A 27,669-nucleotide genomic window follows, 5' to 3' on the forward strand; every position below is an offset into this window, starting at 1 on the left:
CTCGGTGACACCTCACAGGCTCGGGGTTCAGCTCAGAGTGAGATGGAATAAAGCTGCCTTGTTCACTGCATTTCAATAAAAGGTAAGAAATTATCTGCAGACAGTGGGAGCGTTTAACTCCCGCACTGTGAACCTCAGCAATATGCACATGCAGGTTTTGTACCTCTTACTGAGGATTAACAATTAATCAATGTTAAGCACAAGATGACCCAGCAAACCTCAGGTGGTTCATGTTTTTTTTTTCCAAAGGAACTCCTGAGGCAGCTGCCAACAGTTATAAATGAGAAAATTTGACCAATGTCAAAAACAACTACGATTACATCTTCTAACAGCTGATAACAATTTTCAGGCAACAAAGCACATTGATGTTTGTTTCTTTTAAGGACAGAAACATCATCAGCCCCAGAACAGCAAGACATGCTTTGCAGTAAAAGCAAATGGCTACTTGTTTCCTTAGAGCATGCAATGTTTAAAGATGCACCGAGCCGATTCCCAAGATATGGAAGGCACTGCTTCTGTACATGATCCTCTGGCATTGAAATCGGAATTTCCATGAGAGATTTGCATGATAGGAAAAAAAGAATTGAAGTACACTGAATAGCTCAGGTATTTTAATGAACCGGTACATAACTATGGCCAAATTAGTTCCAAACTTCATAAAGAACTGAATTTCATCCTCTTGAAAAAGTTTACAATGATTTATGGGCTGATTTTCAGTTGTCTCATTGAAGTGCAAAGGAAATGCAGCTCCTTAGCGTTTCTGATGATGTAAAAACATTTCAATTAAGTGCAATAGCCACACACTCCACTCCCTTTTTTTGTCATTGTTGCTGTTTGGTTTTTGGAGTTGCAAATACGTGACAGAACAACCCACTGGCTTGAGACAACTGTGCTTACAAAATCATTGTAAAAGTTCTTTTTTTTTTTTTTTTTTTTTGAGACAGAAGCCGTGCTAATTCTGCAGCAATCAACAAGGGGATGGGGGGGGGGAAAAAAGAGGAAAAACCAAGGAAAGAGAGCAGTGTATACCTGGCAGAACTGTCAACCATGCAGTGTGAAAGGATATCCCAATAGAATTACCCGCCAAGCATGTATACTCCCCAGCATCCTCAAAAGTTACATTCCGTATATAGAGAACCTCAATTTCTTTGTCCGTGGTGTTAACACCGGCAGCCTAAAAAAAAAACAAGAGGGAAGCAAGAGAAAAAAGCTAGACACTGAGAGAATTTTTGTGGATAGGGAGATGGAGCCACAGGGCTTTGCACTTGGTAAAGGCAGAGGCGGAGAGATGCAAAGCTCCTTCCCCAATCCACAATCCCTCGTCCAAAAGGCGTTTACCAACAGGTCCCAGCTCACCTCAGAGAGTAATCAACACCCTTCACCAGACCTAAACTCACCACCTAAACATGCATGCAATCAAAAGACATGGAAAAATTCACCCACAAATGTTTGGTTCTTTTTTTTTTTTTCCCCTTCTTCTTTTATAGCAAGAGAAAGTTGAAAGAAAAACAAAGAGAAGACAAAGTAGGACAGAATGTGGGATCCTTCACGTGTAGATACCTGTTTCAGAGCAAAGAATTTACCATAAAAGCATACTCTAAAATAATAAAAGAAAAAGGGTGAATTCTGCTCCAAAAGACAACTCAGTAGCTGTCTTAGACTGTGTATGATCCTTGCATCACCCACTGCACTACATTTTCAAGTAGTAACTACTCCTGTACATTGTGAAGAGTTGCCAAATCTCATTTAAATCTCAAATCTGGAAATATTTGGTGTTTTGCTTAGGAGCACAGTGGAAAGTATCCCAACTCTTGCTCAAAAATCAGAGATCCTGTTCACTTGTGGCTCTCACAGGTGGGACAGAAAAGACTTCAAAGGTTTGAGAACTAGGGGATGGAAATAAAATATGTTTTTCTACATCTCAAAGACTGAGGAGAGGAAAAAAACTCTGCAAGTGGAGTAAATCTTAGCACGGAACTTCCCAGCTGCCCCAAGATGGGCACATCAGGGCAGCAACCTCAAGGTCTCAGTGATAGAGATTTAGAGAAACTAATGTTTGCTACTTTTGATCTCTGTTCCATGCAAAAGTGTTACTCTGAAATACACAATCAGGCAATAAATACCTTTTTATTGGACCATTCTGATTTAATTTTAGCTGTGGCCCATAGTCACACGGTTGCCTGTCTTTATTGTTACTGCTGAGTAAAACCCAGTTAGTAATGGGTGACTAAGACCTGGAAAAACCCTCCCACCTGCACAGTCACAGGCAAGGTGGGGAGCTGTAAGCGACTAAACTGACCTGACTTATGCTCCAGTGGGTATTTATACACCTATGTGTATATATAAATACACACTACTAGGCTGTCATTCCATTATTCAATGAGCAGCCTCTGTGTGAACTGCAGAGTATGCAGAATTAAGAACAAAACTGGACACACACACACACACACACACACACACACACACACACAGACACAAAAGACACCAAAGAGAGAACAAAGATCAGCATCAGGAACCAAAGCAGTGCTTCTGGCACGCAGAGACCATTGTGGGAATTTTTCCATGGCTGCTGGTGTAACACCAGCTGCATCACCAGAGGAGGATTACACGTATACCACCAAGGCCAGAGAGTATCCTACAAGCTGCCTGCAGTCTCCCAAAGCACCACTTTTTCCAGCTTGCTTTAAAAAACGTTGTTACCTTGTACGCTTGGCAGGACAGAGAGCCAGGCAGACTGGTTGGCCTCCCCTATATAATTGGAGACCTTACAAATATATTCTCCAGCGTCCGCCTCTGTCACATTGTACAGTGTCAGCACTTCAGCATTGGAACTATTTATCCCCGAGTGCTAGAACAGACCAATAACACAGGAGAACAACGTCACTGCTGCCCAGAATGGACACCAATCTCTCTATGGTCCCACCACCAACACGTCACCAGAATATTCCACATCAGCCTAGAAACATTGAAGGGTCTGGGGTTGGAATTTCTCGGGTTGTTGGGGGTTTTTTTTCCCTTTTGGTTGTTGTTGTTTGGTTGCCTTACATCCGAAGCATCACGTGAGGAGTTAGAAAACATCAAGGGTGGGGGAAAAAAAAGAATCCACCTAGGCAGGTACTGCATGGGACAAACAGGTACAGAGCTGGCTGTCCTGCCTGTCAGAGTTTTGGCAATGCCACACAGCTTGGAAAACTTCAGTTTCCCTGGTCAGGCTTGCTCCAAACTGGCAGGAATGACAGTACCAATACACTGCTCCAAACCAGACACCTCTGCAGGCTCAGCATCCAGACAGCCCAGTCCTCCAGCAAGCTTTTGGCTGCAGCTGCTACATTACTTTGAAATCAAGAGGCTGAAGAAACATGAAAGAAATGGAGTAGATTGTCCCAGGCACGTTTTGGATGCTTTCTGCCCATACAAAAATGTCAGTGATGTCCTTTAGAAGGATGTTCAATTTTTTCTGAACAAGCCATGCCTGAAACATTCAGATATAAAGGACTTTTTATGGAACTAAAAAGGAGCAAAACAGCGTCTCTAAGCTGCACAGCTAGCATTCAGACAAGCAAACGTTCATCTAACCCACCACTTCATTTGCAACACAAACATCTCCACTTTCAAAAGAAGATCCGAACTCGAAATCCTTGGATTTACACCAAACAAACGCCGCGCTCTAATGAAGTCATCCCCTCTGCCGGCATCCGCGGGGTCTCACCTTTAAAACCTGCAGGTAGGGCAGCCCATCGGGCCCGTATTTACTGCCGTTCCTCTCCACGTGCTTGATCCACTGGATGTGGGGCTGGGCGTCGCTGTAGACCTTGCAGACAAACTCGACGTCGCCGCCGACCACGGCGGAGGCGTTTGCGGGGAGCCCCGCCTGCAGGATGGGCCGGTGCGGGGAGCGCTCTGCCCCGGCACGGAACGGGGGAGAGAGGAGAGAGAAATAAAGATGCACAAATAAGAAGGGCTGCCAAGAAAACTGCACGTGAACCCCTGCCAGAAAAGCCCTGTAAGCCTGTTGGCTGACTCCTCCGAAATAGCGCCGCAGCCAAAGCGTGTAACAGAACCTGCGGTTCAAAGGAGACGGCTCGAGAGTTACACTTGTGATTTAAAGAATAGCCATTTGGGGGGAGGGGAGAAACCCTGCTTAAACAACTTCACTCATTTGCCATGGTTTAACGCAGCCCTAATTGGGTAAAATATCTCCTTCTGGGGTTTTTTTTTTTTTAAGCTACCGTAATAAAGTTACCTCTGAGCTCTAAAACGTCTTGACCCGACTAGGCCTCCACACATTAAGAAGAAATAGTATTGATTAATTTTAAAAACGTTGTTAAAATAAACCGAAGGGAATTCCCCAAAAGTAGCAACAGAAGCCTCAGAGTGCGGGATGCACAAACCAGGCAGCTCAGTTTCCTCAAATGCTCTAATCAGTGCCACCACCACCACTGCTCCCTGCTTCACCCGGACACACTGCTTCACTCTTACTCTCACCACGACACAGGGAAATACAGAGCTCTCTGGAAAAATGAAGTGTATTTAATGTGAGCCAATTCAGCTTCCAATCTACGCCTATGCATAAGCATTTCTCACACGTTTTCAGCCAACCTCTGATGGGGAGCAGCTGAGGGAATTGGGGTTGTTTAGCCTGGAGAAAAGGAGGTTCAGGAGGGACCTTCTCGCTCTCTACAACTCCCCAACAGGAGGATTTAGCCAGGTGAGAGTCAGGCTCTTCTCACAGGAGGAGAGGGAATGGCCTCAGGTTGTGCCAGGGGAGGTTTAGACTGAATATCAGGGAAAATTCCCTCACCAAAAGGGTTGCCCAGCTCTGGAACACGTTGCCCAGGGAAGGCACCTAAAAGTCACGTGTGTAGATGTGACACCTGGGGACATGGTTTAGTGGTGGCCTTGGCAGTGCTGGGTTAGTGGTTGGACTCAATGATTTTAGAGGGCTTCTCCAACCTAAACAATTCTATGAATCAGAAGTGAAATGCTCACTGGCCATCCCCAGCCTCAGCTCCCTGTTCTCTCCTGCTCCAGGAATTCTTTCAAAGATAAGTAAAAAATAGCAGACCTAAATATTTATTTTTAGAGGCTACATACTGTAAAAGCTCTGACATTACGAGCCAAATCAGCTGAATTTCAAACCAAGTGTTCCTTCTTAAACATACTGGTCTCCAATAAATTGTTTCACAAGCAAACATTGTGAGTATAATAGCAAATAATGATGCCATTGAACAATGGGATCTTTTATACAGTCCAATATATTTGGCATGCAGCAAACATCTACTGGGAATTTATTCACTGAGGCTATGCTGGCAGCACACTACAAAGCAGCAGTCTTGTTTTACTTGTGGCAAAAGTGCATTTGCATTGCAGTTACTAAATTATTCCACGGCTATGTGTGTCATTTTCGAAGATCTAGGAAGAGTTTCACGTTTTTTAATTTGTAAATTGCATTAGAACATACGAATTATTATTTTACGGTTCTGGAGAGAACTTTTAGTTTCTCACCTTATACTAAATAAGCTCTAATTCCATCTCCCTCATTCCTTCATTTGGGTACAAAAACAGCGAGCAAAAATCTCTCTCTAATAGAAACCTTACACCATCTTCCAAAACTTATTACAGCTGCCTTTGGTATAAAATGAAACCTTAGAGAATGTTATTTAAAATGTTTTTTAGAAGTCAGTAGGCCTCATGTTTCATTTCTCCACATCAGGGTTTGATTTCCTTTGTGACCTTATTCTCTGCCCTTTAACAAACCAGAGAATGAGGCCTGAAACATCTTGGAAAATTTCCTACTATGCCAGCATCCACACATGAGATGTGTTTAGTTTATCCCAATAGCCATCAATGATTTAATCTTTCATTGATGACTGTCAAGCATTTCCTCTACCAAAAAAGAGGAGGCAAAGCAAAGGAGTGAAAGCGGAGTTCTCACACTCTTGGTCCCCAATTTTATTTTAAAAAATTAAAGTGTGTGCATACGGATGGGTATACATGCACAGCCGTTTGTGAAATTTCTTGTCTAATGGCAAAGGTGTTAAAAATAAATTTTGTGGATCAATGTCCACCAACTCCTCCACTTCAGCAGAGGGGAGCAGTCCTGTGCCCACATGGGCAAACAGCAAAGGAGAACAAAACCATCACCATGCAAATCCAGCAGGGCTTCACGGCAAACCCAGGGTCCAAAGAGAACACAGAACACACTCGGGATTGGGGAAAATAACTACAAAGAAAGTTCCACTAATTACCAGTGACCAAGCTTAATTTTGTACAGCACCTCTTCTTGGAAATACTAATTTCATTGTTAGTTAATTATCCAAAAACATCCTGAAGTTAATCCTACTTGTCTGCAAACCCACACACATCTAAGGACTCTGTTAAGGCCAGCCACTGTCAAAGCCATATTCATAAATCTTACATCACTATTCAGCATTTAAAACACAAGTTGTACATTTGTGAGCAGATATCATCACTCAAACAACTAGCTGCACCAATATTAGAGGGAAACAGCGTGTTGCTTTTTACTGAACACCAGCAAAGGAGACAAAGTTGCCTTTGGAAAAAATCTTAAAGGCTGGTGAAAGTGATTTTATCATTACCTAATAATTATAATCAGGATCATCACTAAAACATAGCGACCAAATACATCTCTAGTTATTTAAACAACATTTCCATACAAAAGATGGCAACAAATCTCATTGCTCTGGAGCCTGATTTCACTCTTGTTCATTAATATTGAAGAACACCTTGAGAAATAAATCTTTGCTGCCTGAACGCTGAAATGTCAGTGTTACAATCTCACTGCTGACGCAGTTTGCTATAAAATCAAGTCAAAAACATATATTCTAACACAGAAAATCACCCCCAACATGCTCCACACTGGATCCCACTGGAAGAGACAGACACCAGCTCGCATCTTAGATACGAAACCAACATCATCCCCATCTGAGGAATCAGTTATCTACAAAAGACAGAGTCAAAAGGATTGCTCACATGAGGAATTGTCGGATTCAAGGCCACAAGCACCTAAATCTGACGCCACCATAAAAGCACCCAGGGCTTGAGCATTTCTGCTCACTTATCTGTAGACAAACAGAGTCGCTATCTGAAGGGATGACTGACAGAGGCCTTGCCCAAAAGGCTTAGAGGAAAACTGCCATTTAGCCTGTTAATGTTAAAACTTCAAAATACCTCCCCCCTCCGAGAGATAAAACTACAAAGAACCCAGGAAAGCTGGAGAATTCCAAGTTCCAAAAAATCTGGCCCAAGGGAAGGAGCTCCCCGGGAAGTTCCAAGCACTGCAGGACCCCTAGAGATGGTGGGAGCCTGTCCTGCTGCTGGAAATGACTATTGGAGCCTACACACTTCCCAAGGGATCCTGAGAACTGGCTCTTCAAGGAGTTTAATCCTCCTGAACAGAGGATTCCTACAGAAGGGTCTCATCTCTTCCCCATCCTTGGCTTTATTTCCAGTTTTGTTGGGTTTTTTTGCTGGCCAGGGGAAAGGAGAGAGGAGAGAAAGAGCAAAGCGATGCAACCGTACGAGGTGAAGGTGCTGGGGTGTGGAGGTGGGTGACAGGGGCCAAACCCCAACCCTGACAGCCAAGGGGGACCCCAGAAGACAGCACCCCATCCCTCCAGCCCCGGAGCAGGATGGAACAGCCACGGGAAGGGAGGCTGCTCGCCAAACAGCAGAGGGGAGGTGCAGGGCAGGAACTGCTGCTGCCAGAGGCCAGCGGAGAGGGATTGTGGCTGAGAGAGTGGCACTGCTGCCACCAGAGAGCCTTGGCAGGGAGAGCAGACAACAACCCCGGAAGGGGGGAGCTCCAGGAGCCCGGCCAGGCCAAGTCTCCTTAGCAACCTGGCTGTGCCAGGGGCTGAGAAGAGCTCTGGGAATTGTCTCTCCAAGCTTCCTCGTCACCCTAGCACAGATAGTTCAGGACCTTTCACGGGAGCTAAAAGCCAGAACCGAAGCCCCATTGAAGTCAGGGGGAAAACTCACATGGAATTCAATGGGCTTTGCATAAGGCGTTCGATTCATTGGGAAAAAAAAGAAGAAAACGACAACTACTTTTATTTTCTGCTTTTGGATGTGCTTGTTTCCTCTCCTTGCAAATGTGTGATTCAAGTGTGGGCTAGTAAAATAAAAGCTTAATAGCAAATGCAAGTCCAAGCACCAAGCGTGAGTTGTGGGGACAATGGAGAGATCCTCAGTTAAGGGGGAAGAGAGGGAGAAAAGAATTACCTAATCTTTAGCTAGACACATTTATCAGAGCCTTTAATTGCAGTTTTGAAATGTTACTGACTTCTAAGAACTCATCTTGATGGCTGCCACTGAGTAAACAACAGAGGGATCCCTCAGATGATGCCCCTGAGCACCAGCTCTGGATTGACAGCCCCTGATAGAGGTTCTGAGCATTCAGTCATCACGAAATGAGAAATGAAGTAGTTCCAGCTGTCACTGTATTGACTGAAAGCACAGACAGACCTGCCATACCCTCTTCTTCCCTTGTCCTGGTCAGCAGAGCACCCTCAGCTCTAGTTGTTCATTTTGCCTGACTCCAAGCTTGGGAAATATTCAGCAGCAGCCTGGGCGCTGTTTGGAGAAAAGAAACTCCACTATCCACTCCCAAGTACCTTCCTTCAGATGCTGCAACATCTGTCGCTCTGGAAGATGCTAATTACACTGTAAATTATGGGTCCCAAAAGCACCCTACAGCATTTTAGGCCAGACTGTAATCACAGCCTCTTGCACTCGCTTTGGCTTCACATTGTAAACTTGTAAGATTGACTTGCAAGCCTTAAAAAAAATCAACCACAGCCTTTTCACTGCAGGCTTGGACTGGAACATTCCTCCCCTGTGTTTCATCTTCACCAAGGAGCAGCACTTTCCCACCACTTCCACTGGGCCATCTACCTAACCCAGGAGATCTCAGCAGGCTGCTGGGGTCTGGGAGCAGCACTGCTGATGGAGGAGCATGGCTCTGTCCCTGAATTAACAACACAGCTGGGCATTCCCTTGGGAGACACTTCACAGATGGATGCAAAGCCACATGACACACCCCTTGTGCCACCAAGTGACCCACAGACTTCACAGAGTAGGATGACAGCAGTGTCACCCATCTGTGGGACACCCACAGCCCTCTCCAGCAGTGTCACCCATCTCTGGGACACCCACAGCCCTATCCAGAGTGTCACCCATCTCTGGGACACCCAGAGCTCTCTGCAGCAGTGTCACCCATCTCTGGGACACCCACAGACCTCTCCAGCAGTGTCACCCATCTGTGGGACACCCACAGACCTCTCCAGCAGTGTCACCCATCTGTGGGACACCCACAGCCCTATCCAGAGTGTCACCCATCTCTGGGACACCCACAGCTCTCTGCAGCAGTGTCACCCATCTCTGGGACACCCACAGCCCTATCCAGAGTGTCACCCACCTGTGGGACATCCTGAGCCCTCTCCAGCAGTGTCACCCATCTCTGGGACACCCACAGCCCTCTCCTCGTGCCCTCATCCAAACCAAACCCATGGGATTACCAAAACTGCTCCATCAGGAAGGGCAGTTCCATGGCAACTTCCCAGGTGACGTAACCACTGCCTGGAGCTGGCAGGAAGGTGAAACCTCTCAGGTGTAGTTCCAGCTTCCCACAGTGCACCCTGCAACACCTCAAAGCTGAAAGATGATTTCTTCTCAGAAGTGGTGACCACTGGTGACCATTTCAGACACAGTCAGAGGGAACAGCTCCCTCCGTCTGTGCAAGCCTCTCTGTCTCTGTGCCTTTTTTTGGACATCCCTGCTGAGACTGTACATGTAGGCACTGTTATTGCTGGCTCTGATGCTGGTTTTGGTGATGTGGGTACCTGCTACAGGATTGGAGCATTTACTAAAGCCAAGGGGCCAGCCACAGGATATCAGTGCCTGATCAGCATCTCTTTGGGCTAATTATCAACCATTAACAGAAAGACTGTAAGATTATCAAACCCCTACTGTTCAGTGCAGGTTTCTATCCCATGCTAGCTGACTGCAAAGGAGCCAGTTTGCAAGGAGAAACACAAGAGTTCCCCTCCTCCCTGGAAGATCCCACCTACTCTAACTGCAAATCCATTCATAAGCACTGAGGATTAATTATAGTTCTCTGAACTCAGAGCCTTTCCAAGGTGAGTTCCAGGAGCAGCTCCAGCACGAGGAACTGCAGCTTGGGCTTCTCTACAAACTCAGCATTATCTGAGTTCATACAAAGGATCCTGTCTGGAGCTGCACTTGCACTCCACAGCCCTAGGTGCAGTGTGGAGGAGGGCTCCAAGAAAAGAGATGCCAGCCCCCAGAGGAATCTCCTCCTCCAAGGCAGCTCTCTACACACGGACCAAGCACAAACCACTGCTTAGGGGAACCCATGCTCTCTGAAATCCTGGAAGCAGAACGTTCCTAACTCCACCATTTGCTCCGTGGCGTGGAGGAGGGAGTTTGAGCGCTGGCTGCTCTTTCAGGAGCTCAGAAAGAGCCAAGCAGGTGCAGGCAGAGCACCTCTCCTGACGAATGTCATGCAGCAGACGCCCGTGAGCCAGGAGCTGAGCAGCCTCCACCAGCTGCACGTCACTTTGGGTTTCCCTCTGCACCAGGTGAAGCACTGCGTGCTGTTTATGGCCAGTTCGGAAGCGCTGCTGAGCTGTCATGTTCTATTTAAACAGACACACACACACACAAACCCCTCCAGTCATCCCTTCCTGGGTAATTTACACACGCCAAGGTAGCGCCCACAGCAAGTCAGGGATGATGCTCTCCTCCTAAACCCTGGGAAATCACAAGATGCTTGAAGGCTGGAAGGATTAACATCACTGTCATAGAACAGTAAGAAATAAAGACCATCCCTGGCAAGAACACTTGATAAAGAACAGGAGCCTCTCAGGCAGGCTTGCAGAACAGTTTATGGGTCAGGCCAGCATCAGCAGCACTGATGAGATCACACCTTACAAACTTTGGCATCTTTTAACCAGAAGGTATTAGCCAACAAATGGTTCGTGCTACTCCATGTTCCAGTACAGCAGGAGCCTCCATGTGCAGCAGCTCCTACTGGCCCAACACCACGTGAAGAAATCTTTTTGGTGGCCAAAGCTCAAATGGGGCATTGCTGGAGCTCCAGTGAACCTGGCACAGGGGCCTGGAGCCAACCTCCAGCACCATTATCTAAGCCCCCTTTGTCCTTTCATTTACAAGCTTTTCACATGAATCTGAGGCACCTCTTGCTGCTGTTGTGTCTCTCACTCCATCCTTGCCAACAGCTGGGCCCCACCACCCAGCTCTGCTCTGGTTTTTGGGCAGTACCAGCAGGGAGACAGACTCCACGTATCCCTGCTGTCACTGAATACTTTCACAAGAAGTTGAACACTGCTGAAGAATTTTAATGCTAAAGATGGAAGTTCTGTCACATATATCAGAGCAGACCCATTTGTTACCCACAGCAAAGGCTCTGCCACTCCATCCAGCCTCCTTGTGACACTCAAGCCCTTCTACTCACCAAGGCCAGCCAAGGAAAAGGCAGTGCCTTTTAAAAATCTTTACAGAAGTTAAGCAGGTGCATTCAAACCCTTTGTCCTTGGCTTCACCACCTTCACCTCTAATTTTAAGTAATGGCACTGTTTCCCAAGCAGGCGAAGCTCCCACTGATGTTATCCCATCTGTCTCCTTGGACAGCTCTACAGCAGAGCTTCAGCTCTCTGTCCAACCTGCATTCCAGCTAAAAACCCATCTCTGCACACCTTTACAGCAAAAGTGCATCTGCACACCTCTTCCCCACAGGGCAGCAAGAACAGGGAAGAGACAGCAAGCAAGACTGACCTATTTGGCTTGATACAAAGCCCATTGATGTCAGTGAAAACAATACCCAAATAAAACAAAAAAAAGAAAAAAATTCAGAATCAGAACTAGTTAAAAGCTGTCCTTTCAAATCACACATACATATCTGAGGGTTAAAAGAGACAGGAACATCCAGCAAGCCTGAGGCTAAGGCAGGAAACATGAATGCTCTTGTTTTAAAACATGAAATTATCAACAGGGTTTTAAGACCAGTTTGTCCTTTAAAAGCAAAGCCCTATTGTCAGGCTGACAGCATGGGTTTCATCAGCCCCAAAGAGCAGAAAAAATCATAGCAGCAAGAGTTGTACAACACTAATCTTGGCGCTCCCTTGCAGTGTCCCTCACAGAGTGCATGCATAAGCAAATGCTTCATCCATGTCTGAACAAAGGGTGGAGAGGCCTTATTTTAGTGCGAAAAAATTATGGGAAACAGAACAATGAGAGGCCACAATTTTCATTGATACTCTTTGCAGTGTACCCTAAAAGAAGAAGGCTACAAGAGAATATGAAAAACAGCTTGTGACTTCTCACAGACAAGTGGTAAAATTTTATTGTTCTGGCTGTTCCCAGAGACTGCATGAATTCTTACACCCAGAGATATCATCCTTTGTACCCTGCACGGCTCCCAGCACTCGGCTGCTGTGCAATAACCAGAGACAATGCTGGGTCCAGCATCACTGGAATGGGCTCTCCAGCAGGCTCTGCCAAAGGTTTACTGCATGCCTGGCAAGCAGCATCCCTCCCACAGGGATGATGTCCTCTCCCAGCTGCAGTGGCTGCACTCCCCGGTGCACCCAGCGATGCCATAAAGCACACGGGGGTGTGGGGGAGTTATTATTTCTGCTGGTATTGTGACCCCACTACATACTTCTCATGAGCCAAATTTCCTTTCCTGAAAACAGCTCTGCCTTTAAAGTAAAATGGAAAAGATTGTGCAAAGCTTTAAAAGCACTCCTTGCATTTCTACGCTTCTCCCCCCTTCCCTTACACAGCACGCTTGCTCTGTTGAGCAGTGCAGGTGTGAAATCATTGGAAGCACTGCAGAATTGCCTCTTCCCCAGCTCCCTGCCAGACACAGCCAACCAGCAGCTGACTGATCAGTGACTGTGCAGGTCTCAGGGCAGAAAAGAAGCTCCAGCACCCAGAATTTCAGTGCTGGACAGTCCTGGCTCAACCTCGTGACAAATCCGTGCCAGCCCTCGCTCAGCCCTTTGGGCCTCCCTTTCCTGGTGATGAAATCCCTCCATCAGCATCACATTCCCTTCTGCAACACACAACCCACTGTTCTGAAAGCTGGACCAGCTGCTGAAGAAGACTGCTCATGGGAAGACCCTGGTGACACGTATTTGTCACTACAGTTCCAGTAATTTGGGTAAATCCAAGTAAATTTCACAAGATGCAATCGCAGGCTGGCCACGCTTTGGACACAAAGTTGGTGCTCCAGAATTACAAAGTCCATTTGTTAACTTTCTACAGCTCTTGTCCTGGTTCTGGCTGGGGTAGGAAATTTTCTTCCAGCACTGGTACAGTGGATTAAGGATGAGAATAATGCTGAGAACTCACTGATGGTTCGGTTGCTGCTGAGCAGCTCTCACAGTCAGTCAAGGACCTGTCAGCTCCTCGTGGTGCCCTGCCAGGGGGGAAACTGCGGGGCACAAGGAGCTGGGGCAGGGAGACACAGCCAGGACAGCTGAACAAAGAGATATTCCAAACACTCAGGGTTTAAATTGTGGGGAAAGCTGGCCAGGAGCCACTCAAGGAACTGGCTGAGCACCGGTCAGCCAGTGGTGAGCAAGAGTCTTTCATTTGCGTCACTTGACTTTCTGGAGTTTTATTTCTCTCTCTTTTCCTTATTTTCTTTTTAGTTATTACCATTACATTTAAATTATTAAACTGTCCTCAGTTCTGCCCCTTCTGATTCTCTCCCCCTTCCCACAGTGAGGGGTAAGCAAGAGTTGTGTGAGGCTTGGTTGCCTGTTGGGGATAATCCACAACATTCCTGCACCCCCATTTTCCTGCCTTTCAGCATCAATGGACAGCTTCCTTAGGAAGCAGAGACAGGAGCATTCCAACAGCCTCTGGCTGAGCAGCAGGTGCCAGAGCTGCTTTCTGAGAAAATGTCACTGAAAAGCAGTTGGGGCAATAAAAAACTGGGATTTGGGCTGGGATATTCACTCGAATACAGACATAGGTATGCTCACAAACACCCTAGGTGCACAAATATCAAAGGAAAACAACTGCTGCAATGAAATTATGTTGCTCAGTAATGTACATAATCCAACTGAACAGCAGAAACAGTGCTGCAGGTATAAACGCTAATGAATGCATGGAGATTCACTGATAAATGCAAAATACACAAAATAACTGGTGCTTTGATCACCTTATTTGCGATGGTGATTAAAAACCCCCTAAAGGGAGGTGTCATTTTAGACTTTTATAAGCATCTTGTAAAAATTATAAATTACTTTATTCCAACTAATACACTGTCATGTTGGGTTCTTCCCTTTCCTAAAGTTCTGACAGCATCAGTGTTTTACTTTCATGAAAAGTCAAAAAATGCAACATATTCATGCTACCTTCCAAAGAGCAATCTGAAAAAAAATAAACTCACTATCTTAAATTTACAGAGCAGTTCAATTTTCAAAAGTGTTTACCAAACTCTGATTTTTAATGTGCCTTTTTTCTGTTTAAATGGAATAACAGCTGTGGAAGCTGCACCACAGGAACAGTGGCAATCCAAAGATGACATAATGCCCTAAAATCCTCCAAAGTTGTAAATCACAGCCACCTCTGGACGCCAGGTCACACAGTGGTCTGCAGAGCAGAGAGAGGAGAGGAGACCAGCACTAAGGTTCTAAGTGCGACCTTTTTCTTTATTAGAGGCAGAATTTTACATTTTACTCATTTGTCCACATTTCTCTACTGCCATATCCCTCACCCTCTTACCTCTCTCACCTTGGTAACACCTCTTAATTTTTCTTCTTTCTCTTGGATTGTAAACCTTGTGTTTGTCTTTAATGTCATCATCCAACCAGTATCACAGTTAATTTTACAATTTTTCTATATTTGTAATATTTTTTTTTTAGGTTGGGGTGGGTTTTTTTTGTATTTTTAAAACATAGCTTTACCAGTTTACTGCCGATTACACTGCCACTCTTTCACTAATAAAGCTGTGAGAAAAGGCTGGCTCAGGTCAAAAAGCCCCTCTTACTAGGCACAGATATGGCTTTTGACACATGCCAATTGCACATTAATAAGGCATCAGTCTTGTGCTTGCATCTTCAGACAACTCCTGCAAATTCCTACTTGCACTTCCACAAGTAGGATACAGCACAAATTAGAAGGCATGATTAAAAATTATAATAACAGAGCTGAAACAATATCCTGTTCATCACTCATCAAAAGAAAGAGAAATAACTGCCTTGGGGCTGTAATAAGACAGAAAGTGGGACAGGGAGACCAGTCCTCCCCAGCAGACTCTGCAGGAAGCATTCCAAACATGACAAATTCACTGCTCACCCAGCAGATGAAGTAATGACACCAGTATTTGTCCATAAAATGTAATTTAGCCAGACTACCCCAATGAAATCAGAAGCTCTAATGCTATAAAACTACAGGGTTGGAATATTTTTACCTTATTAAGGAAGGGGTGGTGGGGGGAAACCCATAATCTTCCATTTTCCCTGAGCTGAGCCATCACAGTGTGGGCTTTGTTTTCAGGAGCAAACCACACAGCCCCCAGCGCTAAACAATTTGAGTAATTCCTCCTGCGATGCAACACACCTTGCCAGAAGCCTGGTGCCAGGTGTAAAGTCCACACTCTGGGCTTATCAGCACATTAAATGAAAGCATCTTCCCTCTCAGCCTAACCTGAGGGCAGGCATCAGCCAGATTCCTTCTGCTTGCTGCCCCTGCCTCGGCTTGCCCCAGCCTCCAGCGCCAAGGTGAAGACATCAAGCCAAAGCTTGTCCTTGGAAAGAGCCAGTCAACAACTACAGGAACATCTGCCAGAAACGCAAGTTTAGGCTTGGTGGTAATACCTGCCCCCTTAACTCCTGCCAGACACTAATGATGCAACACCCAAGGCATGTTATTGAGTTGGTGTCAGTTCCTTTTTCGTCCGTAACCCGAAGCCTAAAAACAGTTCTTTGGAAATTAAGGGAAGAGCAATACTCGAGTCAAACTAAATTCTGAACTTTATTTCAACAAGCCTCAGCAAAAGGCAAACAACTATCCACACGTTTCAAACAACAATCCATATGTTTTTATGAATTTGGGAATGACCAAATGGAAATACGTCTTTTAAAAAAAATAAAAATTAATATGCGCCCATGCCATGCTTGCAGCTAGAGACTGGGAGAGCACATGAAAGTCCCAAAATAAAACTTGACTAGAAACAAAAGCAGAAGTTGTTTCCTTCTGTATAAATGAAGGGAAACATCAACAGTGAAGTACCAATAGCAAAATGTTGATTCCATTTTAATAAGATTTTTAACAGCGTGCCGTAAAAGAACAAGAATAACATTTATCCTCTAGCACTCTAAAACCACCAAGAGTTTGGAATAAAAGTGTTTTTCTGCACAGCCATCAGTAAAATCATTCATACATGAGATTTCTGAGGCACAGGCTTTAAACTGAGAGTCATTTAAAATGCTTTCTGGATGAGAAGTTACTCTCACACTGATTTTATATGAAAATATGAATTACTGTTAAGGGACAGCTGCGTGGTGCTCTGCCACCCCTGGAGCTCGCTCCTCAGCAGAGAGCCAAAGGCATGGCTATTAGGCAAATTAGGAACTGCTCAAAGTACTGCTAACCTGGCTGCAAAACGGCTTCTTCTGAAAAAAAAAAAAAAAAGTAATTGCAACATATTCATTTTTACAGCAAACAGCAGGGTCCTCATATATTCTGTGGGGAGGTGCTGTGCTATAGCAGCTCCTTATAAATCCCAGCAAATGAGGTAATGTGGCAAACCTCACCTGAAACCAAGCCTTCTTTTGTCTCCCCGGATGACAACATTAAATAGGGCAGGAAGGGCTACCTGGACCACGACTGCTCCAAGAGTAACCTTTTTTTTTTATTATTATTTTTGCCGTTAAAACCCAAATTCAATTAGTTCCTCCATGCTCAAACAGACCTGCCACTGCTGAAATTGTACTCCAGCAATAATTGCCATCCAAGAGTGATCTAATTATACGCAAGTCTCAGTGGCTGCATTCCCACGTTGCTTCCTACAACCCGGATTCACTACAACACAACTCATAAGTGAGAACCACAGCGTTCTCATTCCTTCTCCCTCAAGATTGCACGACTTTATATATGTTTAATGAGAATGGAGGTAGTCTGTTAGTAAGCTTACCATAAAAACCCAAGTTTCTACCTACTGTTAAATACAAAGGAGGAGAAAAGGCACTTCAGCTGCATGTAAAAAAACCAGCTGATGGGCTGAACTATACAAGGGGAAGAACATTCTTTTAATTAAGGTACTGGATTAGGATTCAAAGACCAGCTTTGCTCCTTGGCTCTGTCACCAGCTTCCTGTGTGACCCAGGGCAAGAAATTTCATCACTCCACAGCTTGGGTTTTCATCTCTGAAATGGACAGTGACATTTCCCTCTCTTGGCCTGGCTGTATTTCTGCTGCAAGCAATTACTGTGTGCTGGCATGTTGCCCTGGACAATAAGTATCTGATATTAATTGAAGCCTCTGGGTTCTACTCTAATAAAAAGCAAAAATGTCTCCCCCTTTCACAGCATCCTGGTGGAGTTTTGGATCACCACCATTTGCCACTACTGCAACCTAAAGTATCTGAGTCCCTGAGCAAAGCCCTGCTTCAACCCCCACCTGGAAATAAATGGAGAAGGAAGGAAAAGTCCATTGATTGGGGTATCCCAAACATTCAGAGAATAACTTTGTCCAACACAGAACATCCTGGCCAGCTTGAATGGGCTAACACAGTCACTGTGCATAAGTATCCTGTGCAATAAAGAGGCTGCCAATGACTTGCTGCTTTTTTTTTTCCTTCTGTATTTTCTACTCCCACTGTAAAAAAAACAAAAATGTGCAAGGGTTTTGCCAGGTCTGTAAAGTTGAACAAGACCATCTGAGCTGACTCTTAAAAGATCTTGCAAGTAATTACAAGGTAAAAATGAGAATACTTCACACCTACATTCTGACTGAAAACTTCTCAGCCCTGCTGGCTCCAGGCTTTTAATTGTCAAAAGAGTTCAAGGTTTGGAAAGTTATTGGCATATTCCTAACTAGCATTGTGTCACTATTTGGCACGATTTTTGCTGGGATACCTCCCAACTCTGTGACATAATCAGAGGGTTCTCTACATTACACCATATAGTCAGATGCTCATGTTAGTGTAATATGTTACCATGTTTAATACCATTTGCTGTTACTTACACTTAATCAGCTCTGGAACCAGTTAAACCATATAGGAAAAGTAATTTCAGAGGCTTTCAACTGACAGTTTTCTACACAGAACCTGACCTAAAATTACGACCTGAAGTTTGTAAGATGCGGTCTACGTACGCAATTGCCTCTAAACAAACATTCATAACTCTCCACAACCCTGTGGGAACTGAAAATTCATATGAAAACAGAAAAAAGGGCATAAAGTTAACTCTGTAGAACTGTCTCCACTAGAAAAACTGTCAGAGTTTCCCCTTCTGGCCAGCCTTAATTTACTGCTTCAGCAATTTTATGCTCCACAATTACTGCAAGCCTCCAGCCACACAGGAATGGCTGAGCACTCCAACATCAACCCCCCTTAAGGTTAAAATCCCAATCTCTTGAGAGATTCACACTAAACTCAACCCAAGGTGCACACTCCCATGCACAACTCTTCAAAGAGACTCACAATTATACCCTTGAACTCATCAAATGAAATGAAATTTAAAAAAAAAAGAAAGAGTGGTAAAATTAGTAAGTACGCAGGACTCCAAAGCACAGGTCGTGACTTGAGAAGGTAATTTTTGGACTTCTGGTTTCATGTCCTGTCTTAGAGGACACCAGCAGGGTCCTCTGGGTGCCGTCAGCCAGGTACCCAGCATCCCAAACCTCTCATCACTTTTGAAAACCTCGTTATTTACTTTCCTGCCTCTCTATAGGAAAGGACTAGACATTTAAATAAATGACATAATCCTTACTCCCATTCCATTCATTCATGCAGGTCGCTATAATTTACTGCCAGGAAAAATAAACTTCTGCAAAATATTCCTCAATGCAAGACATTCAAAAGCCTCAAAGCAGGAGAGGAGGTGAGAGGGCTTCTGACAAATATTTGCTCAAGTGACCACACCATCCACGAACACGTTCGCTTGGGGGGGAAAAAAAAAACGGTGGAGAAATTTATGGTCAACACGAAACACGCCAGGCTGGGACAGGAAAACGAAGAGGGGGTAGAGAAGGGGAATTTTTCACCGGTTTCACTTCAGCAAGGAAAGGTTTTTGAGTCAGGCAAGCCCCTGCAGGCAGCCTGAGCCCTGGGTGAGGCGGCCAGCAGAGAACCACACCACGCAGAGCACGGCCACCGACAACCAGCCCCGGCAGCCGTTGCTGCTGCACCCTCCATAAACTCTGTTTAAACAAGTGTTCAAACAAAAATGGCTTTGCCAGCCACCCAGCTCACCTCAAGCATACCCAGAGCTCGCTCTGTGACAAAATGTTGCCAAGGCTGTGAAAACCCTCAGCGCTTTCAGGGCTGGCTGCCCAAACTCAAGTGCAGGTGAGCTGGGTGGCTCGTCTGGAGAATTAAAAGTACAAGGGCTGGTGGTGGGGCTTTAGGCTGATGGCATCCTCACCACAAAGTCATCTTTCTCCTGCTCTGCTCCACAAAGGCTAGCTCTTCTCGGCATTTCCACAGGGGATGTTTTCCTCTCGTGCCACCCAAGAAGCTGGCATTTTTTTCTCTTGGGTTTGGGTGTTTCCGCAGATTTAGGTGGTCGCAGACAGAACAAGACTCTGCTTTTAGAGACCATCCAAAACAATGCAAGGGATATATTTTCACTCACATAAAACCAATCAAGAATTAGGGAGAGGAACGTTTTGCCACCGTTTAAGTCGTATAAGCCCACACTTACAGTAAGACATTCTGCAAAGAATTTATGGAGTTGGGCCACCAGGCAAAAATAGCATACAATAATCAAATTAATTTTTGCTTTCAATAGCTATTGATCAAAAGTTCTATTCACAGAGCCTGTAATGCTCAGATCACCTCACATTCAAGACATACTTCAAAAACCATGGCTCAGATCCCTAAAGGTCCTGTAAGAAAAGCCCCACTGGTTATTTTGGACAGCAATGCCTTCAGAGTCAATAAAATTGCTCACACCCATCTGGGCTAATCAGCAAGACTAGAGGTGAACAGAAATTGTTCCTGAGATTTCAAGCTCTAATTCAGCTAACCACTTAATAAATATCTGTAAGCCTTATTAAAGTCAACGGGATCTGGGTATTAATAAGATAACATCATTAAGCCTGTGTTTAATAGTCCTGCGTAATCACAGCTTTGCTACTCCTTCAAAATTCACACATCTGTTTAGAATTTCTCCTCAGGTAAAACACTTCTTCAGGATTTTTATCATCTGTGTTTGGGAGACTGCTCAGAGCCCACCCAACAGGCTCCAGTCAGATCTCTGTTAGAACGCCGTGAATGCAAACTGCCTTTCCTGAAGCTCCAGATCTGCTCTGGCTGCAAAGCCAATATCTAGTTTTGCATTAAAAAAAAGAAAAAATCATTTCAGCTACAATAACAGGACTCTAAAGGATTGCTCGACAGTTTTCATAACTGCAGTTATTAAAGCCTGCGTTAGTGCAATTGTACAAGTAATAATTAAATTGCAATACTAATGATTAAAATTACATCAGCACTTATTATTTGGTCGTTACGGCAGACTTGTGGGTGGATATTACACATGGATATTATATTTTTTGCCAAGGCAGGGGTAGATTAATCCTACAGACACGAGTGAGACAGAGGAACGCATAAAAGTTATGAAGCAATTGGCTGTGCAGTGAAATCTTATCTTTAGAGAGCTGTGAAATCATCTCCAAAATAAACGCGGAACGCATCAGCTCGGTTCTAAACGCTTGAATAGAGAAAGTCATTAGTGAAAGCACATTGTCCTGCCCGTGACAGCTTCACTTACCAACCACATCGAGGTGGTAGGTGTGGTTGATGGACCCGTACTGGTTCTCCACTATGCACGTGTAGTTCCCCTTGTCCGACGGCACCACGCTCTCCATGATGAGGCTCCAGTGCTGGTTACGGACCTGGGGGATGGAACCAGAGAGGTTGGCATCGTCTCAAGCCAAGCTCTACCCTCTCCCCTTCCAAAAGAACTCTTGCCTGAATAATTAGCCTTGTGTAATGCACAGCTGAAAGCCTCTTCTGTGCTCCTTTGACAGTTCTGGACACTGAAATGATTTATGCTCGCTCCAGCACGGCTGCAGCAGTGAAAGCTTTCACACCTTCTGCTATAAATTTAGCTGGCCCCTGCTCCAAGCACTGCAGATGTCAGTGCACACTCAGTCCTCCCAGGCTGAGCAGGATGGCACCAATTAGCGGCAGTTGTCTTAACAGGACTTTACCTTTCAATCCACTCTAAAGTGAATGCACACCCTCAGGATATCCCCCACCTGTCTCCAAACAGCCACCTGGTAATAACTACCCATCAGCAGCACAGGAGGGATGTGATCCCCTAACATCTAAGTCTCCATCCTTCCTAAAAGCTCAATTACACAGCTCATGCTTTAGAGAAACTGAGGGGTGATGTTGGGGTTCCTCCCCCAGGCCTCTTGCTGCTCTGGGGTACCTCAAGAAAGAAATGAATCCTAGAATCGTGCTGCCTCGTGAAAAATGCCTGAAAAAAAAAAATTCTCATGGAAACAGAACGTAAGGATATACATTTATCTCACAGAATCCTTCTCAGGCAGAGTTTATTAAAGGTACTGATTCTGTTCCCATTTGAACCCCAAAGCAGCGCTGGCATTGGTCTCACAGAAAATAGGATCCAGCCCAGAACTGTAATCATAGAGAGCCATCCGGTACATACACACATTTCCTGCATCAGAAGTTGGCTCCCAAAATGACCTTTTGCTGGCTGTGGACTAATTCCTTGTTTTAGCATTACATTTTTGACAAAGCGCTCAGAAAGCTTAACATTCTCTGTAGCTGCAACGTACAATTCTTCAACTGCAAAGTACATATTTCAGCAAATGGAATAAAACACAATCTGGTACAGTCATTTTAATCAGCCAAATGGAAAGCAGTAATTCAGTGCTGCACACCAGAAAAATTTATGGCCCATTCAGCGATGCTTCCAGTAACCATACATTCTTAAAACACCATTACAACTATAGCTATGAAATCCTGCATCGTGTCTGACTATTTTGTAGGTCCTTATCCAGCAGGAAAAGCTGCACAGGGCCACAACCCAGTGCCAAGAGCATTCGTTGGAGGTAAAAATTCCTTCAGTTCAAAGCTTGGAAAAGAAGTTCCCTCTATAGGCAGCTCCTGGCTCTCCTAGCTCCCCCAGCTAGTAATTATCTCAATAGCTGGATATGTCTATTATTGCTCAGCTGTGGACTAATAATATTAGCTAATGACTGGCAATGTGGGCTTTGAAAAGCAAAGAAAGTGTGGGCAAGATTCCAGCAGCAGGAGAAGAGAAGATGCTAAGCCAACATCAGAGAAATGTGTGACACAGCCTCAAAATCTCCAGCCCAAACTTAAGGCTTCTCTCCTCAGCCCCTCGTGTTGATGGTCAAACAGTTATATTGATTTCATCAAAAAAAATCTTGATTTTTCTTCACACTGTGAAGAGCTAAGGAACAAGTTTATAGAGCTAGAAAGAGCTTATCAGTGTTATTTTAGCATCTTGTTCTGCTAAGCAACTCTGAAAGTCAAAACTTGGGTCAGGAAGAACCACTGTCATAAACTGTTGGTAAATAACAAACACAACAGCTACATACTTTGAGTATTTTATCTCTTTGTGATTTATTTTGAAGGACACTTGGTCAAAGTGGCCTGAACTTTCTGCCATTACAAGTTAAAACACACTTCTCGGAATCAGAGCAAGAGCTTTTCACCAATCTTACTGTAAAACAGGAAGAAGAGATCACAGCTCTACAAAAGTTAAAACAAACAAAAATTGCAAACAAGCTGCAGGTAATTAATCTGACAGGAAAACACAAGAAATTGTTTATGTTCAATAAGAAAACATAACTAACTTACAGCCACAAGTGGATATACTGGATGGCAACATTAAAAAGTATTCGTGCAATTTCCCTTCTTGTAACTCCACGGACAGAGATAAAATCTTTAAAACAAAACAACAGCTTAAGCCACTTTGGTTTAAGCTAAACAACTGTTGTAGAGGTCCAAAGCAGTTATGACACATTGTCAGACAACAGGATTTATGTCAGGGATCTGGATCCAACGAGACTTGGCTTAGCGCTTTGTGGCTACAAGTGCAGCATTGCAAAGTCCAGGGAAAAGCCCCTTTGCTGGGGATGAGCAGCCTCTTCCCTCACTGAGGATTCCCAAATTCAACATTTCATTTGCAGACGTGCAACAGTCCAGCCACATCCCTGCACCCACACAGCTTGAAACACAGGCTTTGGTAATGTGGCTTTTTTAAAATGAAATGCAACATCCCTTAGTACAGGGGTTTTTTCTGACTAGTTATGGACGCTTCTAGCAAATTACTGACAGCTTTTTTTTTTGGGGGGGGCGGAATCTTCTCCATCAAGTTTTTAACCATTCTTCTAAATAATCTCTCCAAAAGGTTCAATTTTTATCTGAACTGTCAATATCAAATGCATACAAACTGCATCCTTAAGTAATAGCTTGGAGGTGGGAAACAAACTGGAATCAAAATGCCAAGAAATATTGATCAGAGAACTGGGATAGGGCAAGGAATTTTTCATAGGAATTTTTTATTTTTGCTCCTGGAATATCCCATAAAGAACAGTGGACAGTTCTGTTCAGTCTTAAAGTGTGTGTCTTCACTGAAGAGACAATGTCATGAAGAATTGTCACTCAGCTAAAAATGGATCATTTTAAACTAATTTCAAAGGAAAGAAGGATTAGAAACCAAAACACAACTCTCCAGGAAACCAGCACAGTTCAGACAGCAGTACAGAGGTACTGCTCAAAGAGAACAAGTACTGAACACCCCTGGCAGAGGCCACAGGCTTGTGCAGTTGCTCCTATAATCAGAAATTTTCTTACTCTGTATTTACCTGGCTGAATTTAAATGTGTTTAAGACAACTGCAGCGGTGAAGCTTATCCTAATGCATAGGTGAAAACACCCATGTGTTAATGCTTAAACAGTAACAGCTGATAGAAGTGCATTTGCTTTCTGGGTGGTGTACAGGAAAGAAAAGGCTCCCGTGGTCTCAGAGAGGATTTAGATTATCAACTCAAAGAAAACATAAAATGCCTCTAAAGGCACAAACAAGAGTTATCATCACTTCAAAAAATCAGAGTAAAAAGGATTTAGATACTCAATAACTGATCCTGTTCTCTTTATTTTAAGGAGGTTGGGTATATCTTGAAAGATCATAAAAGGATCAATTTTGAAATTCACCACCCAGAATTAGTCACAGTGCAGGAATTCCGCCCTGGAAGCTATCTTGGCCAGCACATACACCCTCCTGCTAGCCTGCCTGGGTGCAAATTGACTCAAGACATTCCCCAGTCCCAGGGACAAAGTGCTACAGGCCACTATCTGATTTAGATAAAACCAATACACCAAGGGATTTCTCAGCTCTTAGCAGGAAGGAGGTGGCTGAAGGATTACTGGGAAACTTTACATTTTCTTTCCCTTCCCTTTGTCCCTTAAGGCTTCAGGGGATGATTGTCTCTTCTGTCAGATAAGGCCAGGTTTGGTTCCAGCTATTCCACCCCTAAGTATTGCGAACACCTCCAGCAACACCCAGATTCACAACAAGCTAAGCTGCAGGATTTATCATGAGCTGCTGTGAGACCTGGCTGAACACAGACCAACACTGACAGACTCAGTCCCTCCTGAGGATTCCTTCATTCAAAGTTCACTGCAATAGTGGTGTCAGGAAATTGCAATTCTCTCTCTATTCTAGTATAATTTTGCTTAATCCCACAGTGACTTCATCTTGCACCTCTAAGAAGATGAGGGCACAGGTTCCAAAAGCTCTGGAGTCCTCACTCTTTAACGCCCATCCACTGGGAACAAACTTCCATCTTCAAAGATGATCATTCAAATTGACAGAATATAGAAGATACATGGATTTGGTAGATTTGACAATGGTCAGTAGATCCTACAAGATAATTTAAAATTTAATGTCTTTCTGAGCAACAAGAAAGTCTGAAATCCTCAGCTATGCGCCTTCTTTTTTTTTTCTTTTGGACTAGAGATATAAGAAGTTATGATTTAGAATTAGAGGTATAGACTTCACGTATCCAGCTGGCTTTAGGAACAGGCACCTGTGGTTCCTTCCCAGAGCACATACATACCTAGGAAATTGCATGTGTTTAATACACATGACCGAAAGTTTAATTTGTGCCACTTAACGGGCACAGCTCTAAATGATCTCACCCAGGTCCCTAACACAGACCAGCAGTGCCAGCACCGAGTCCCACACGAGCTGATTTACCCCACCAAAGATCCCCTTCCCAAAGCAGGCACCAGGTATCTCCATCCTGCCTCCCTAGACACACATTTTCCTTCATGGTCTTCAAGAGTGATTTCTTCATTTCCCCTTCATCAGATGCAAAGTGTTCAAAATAACAGCCTGGTTACTACCAGAACAGTTACTATTATTTTCCAAGACAGGATTAGTTTGGTTGTTTTTTAGTGGGGTTTTTTTTCCTTAATTGACAGGTCTTTTTGTTTTTAAAAAAGCACTGAGAAGGGCAAAACCCACTGAATTGGAGCCAATTCGTTAACACTCCACAGCGTTATGAAAGGCAGAAGGTGTTGCCAGGTGTACACTCATAAGCAACAGAAATTTATGGTGTAAGCAAACATAGATGGAAAAGTCTACTTAGATAATTAGTGCTCATGCGGGGAGACTTTCTGGGCTCTGCTCTCTGCTAACACAAATGCTGGAAAAATTGACACTTTCTACAGTAAATCCAGCTAAGAGAGGAAAAGAGACTGAGGCTTGTCCTCCTCTGCACTGGAAAACAGACTTTTTTGCACCGAGCAGGACCTGAATCGACAGCTCACAAACCAAGGCAGCCCCCAAAAACACTGCAACCATGGGGGCAAGGCAGTGGTGCAGGACCGGGGGGCAGCCTCAGGACTCAGAATTGAGCTCTGTCTAGCAAAGACAGCTAACTTGTGTCTAAGCACCACTACAAACTGCTGGGAGCAGCTCAGGATTCCAGCCCTGACTCGAGGTGACCGCCTCAGAAACTTCTCCTCTTTGGGGAGGAACTGCCGAGGGGTCAGGGACGTGAGGAAACCACTGAGAGAAGACCCAAAGGAGAGGCGAGGGGAAGTCAGAAACGGCGACGCTTGAACAGCAATTTGCCACCAAAGTCACGCATTCCCAGTTCCTTGGAGAAGAGGGATCAGATGACCGAATCCTGACTCCTGACCTGACCTAGGCAGATACCGCGAGGTTAAAGGTCCGTGCACTAACACACAGAGAGAGCTGGCCTCCCTAAAACTCCCTCTTAATCAGTAACCACCAGCTCAGAAAAAGACATCTAATCTGAAGCTATTTAAAATTCAAACAAACCCTTCCAAGTAATCGCTGTTACTTTCCCTCAAATTCTTCTTCCCATTTCAGTTTCACAGGCCATAAACTCTATAGAAAATAATAACTTTTGACTTCCAAGGCTTCCTTTATTAAACTGCCTTCCACTCACCAAAGCGGATGGTCACGTTTTTAACAAAGCAGCCAAAACTGAACAGAGCAAAACAGTCCTAATCTGCTTTGCTAAGTCAGTCTTTAGTTTTCCAAATGTCACTATAAATAATCCTCAGCTGCACTGCTAGGCTAGAAGCTTGAATTTCAGGAAAAAAAAAAAAAAAAAATATATATATATATATAGAATTAGTGCTCAGTAACCACCAAAGAAACCACCCACCCTTGCCCAGAAGAAAACAACCACTTCTTTTTGCTTCCACGTTTGATGCAAGGCCATTAAAAGATTTTCTGTTGACTTCAGCGAGCTTTCGGTGGGTTCTTGGTTTTGGTTTTTTTGAGGGGGAGGAGGGCTGGCTTTGGGTTGGTCGCTTTTGGGGTTTTTGGTTTTTTTTTACAGCTTTGGTCAAGAAGAAAAATCACAAAACGCCAGCGTGAGCCCTTACCTTGTACCCGCCAATGCGATGCTCCTGCTTGAACTCCTTCCCGTTTTTCAGCCAGCGCATGGTCGGCGTTGGGTTCCCCATGGCCGGGCAGCGGAACTTGACGGTGTTGGCGGCCGGCACGGCGTGGAGCCTCTTCTCCATTTTGTCCGTGTGCGTCCAGTAAGGCGCCCCTGTTCCGAAGGGACACATCCAGAAACGTCAGCGCCTGGAAACTGAGCCCCATCTCCAGCCCCTTCCACCGGCGCGAGGAGCCGCGCAAACCCGCTTTAAGCACGGTTTAAGAAGCGCACGACGGGAGAGCGTGTGCTGCAAGTGTCAGCCAAGGTTTTGCTGGTGTGGGTATTTAATTTGCAACAAAATCCCAATAATTACCCACAGACAACCTTTGCTTGGAGTACGTCAAGACACAGGGACTGGGTTTTCATCAGACACTTTTGACCTCGAGCTGAGTTACTGTGATGGTTCCAGATCAGAATTTTTGGCCCTCAGCTGTGAAGC

General features: G+C 44.6%; 1 protein-coding gene across 6 annotated transcripts in view; it reads right to left on the bottom strand.

Moving 5' to 3' along the window:
- Positions 1-27,669, bottom strand: part of FGFR2 (fibroblast growth factor receptor 2) — an 80,757-nt gene that overhangs the window by 25,996 nt on the left and 27,092 nt on the right. For all 6 annotated transcript variants that reach the window (XM_058421456.1, XM_040070682.2, XM_058421455.1 and 3 more), the window contains 4 exons: positions 27,172-27,341; positions 21,015-21,138; positions 3,710-3,900; positions 1,030-1,174 (listed from right to left, as the gene is read on the bottom strand). In XM_058421456.1, coding sequence (XP_058277439.1) covers positions 1,030-1,174; positions 3,710-3,900; positions 21,015-21,138; positions 27,172-27,341 — 630 coding nt within the window. The remainder of the gene's footprint in view (positions 1-1,029; positions 1,175-3,709; positions 3,901-21,014; positions 21,139-27,171; positions 27,342-27,669) is intronic.

Source organism: Hirundo rustica, chromosome 8 (genome assembly GCF_015227805.2).
Source record: "Hirundo rustica isolate bHirRus1 chromosome 8, bHirRus1.pri.v3, whole genome shotgun sequence".
In the NCBI taxonomy this organism is placed as follows: Eukaryota; Metazoa; Chordata; class Aves; order Passeriformes; family Hirundinidae; genus Hirundo; species Hirundo rustica.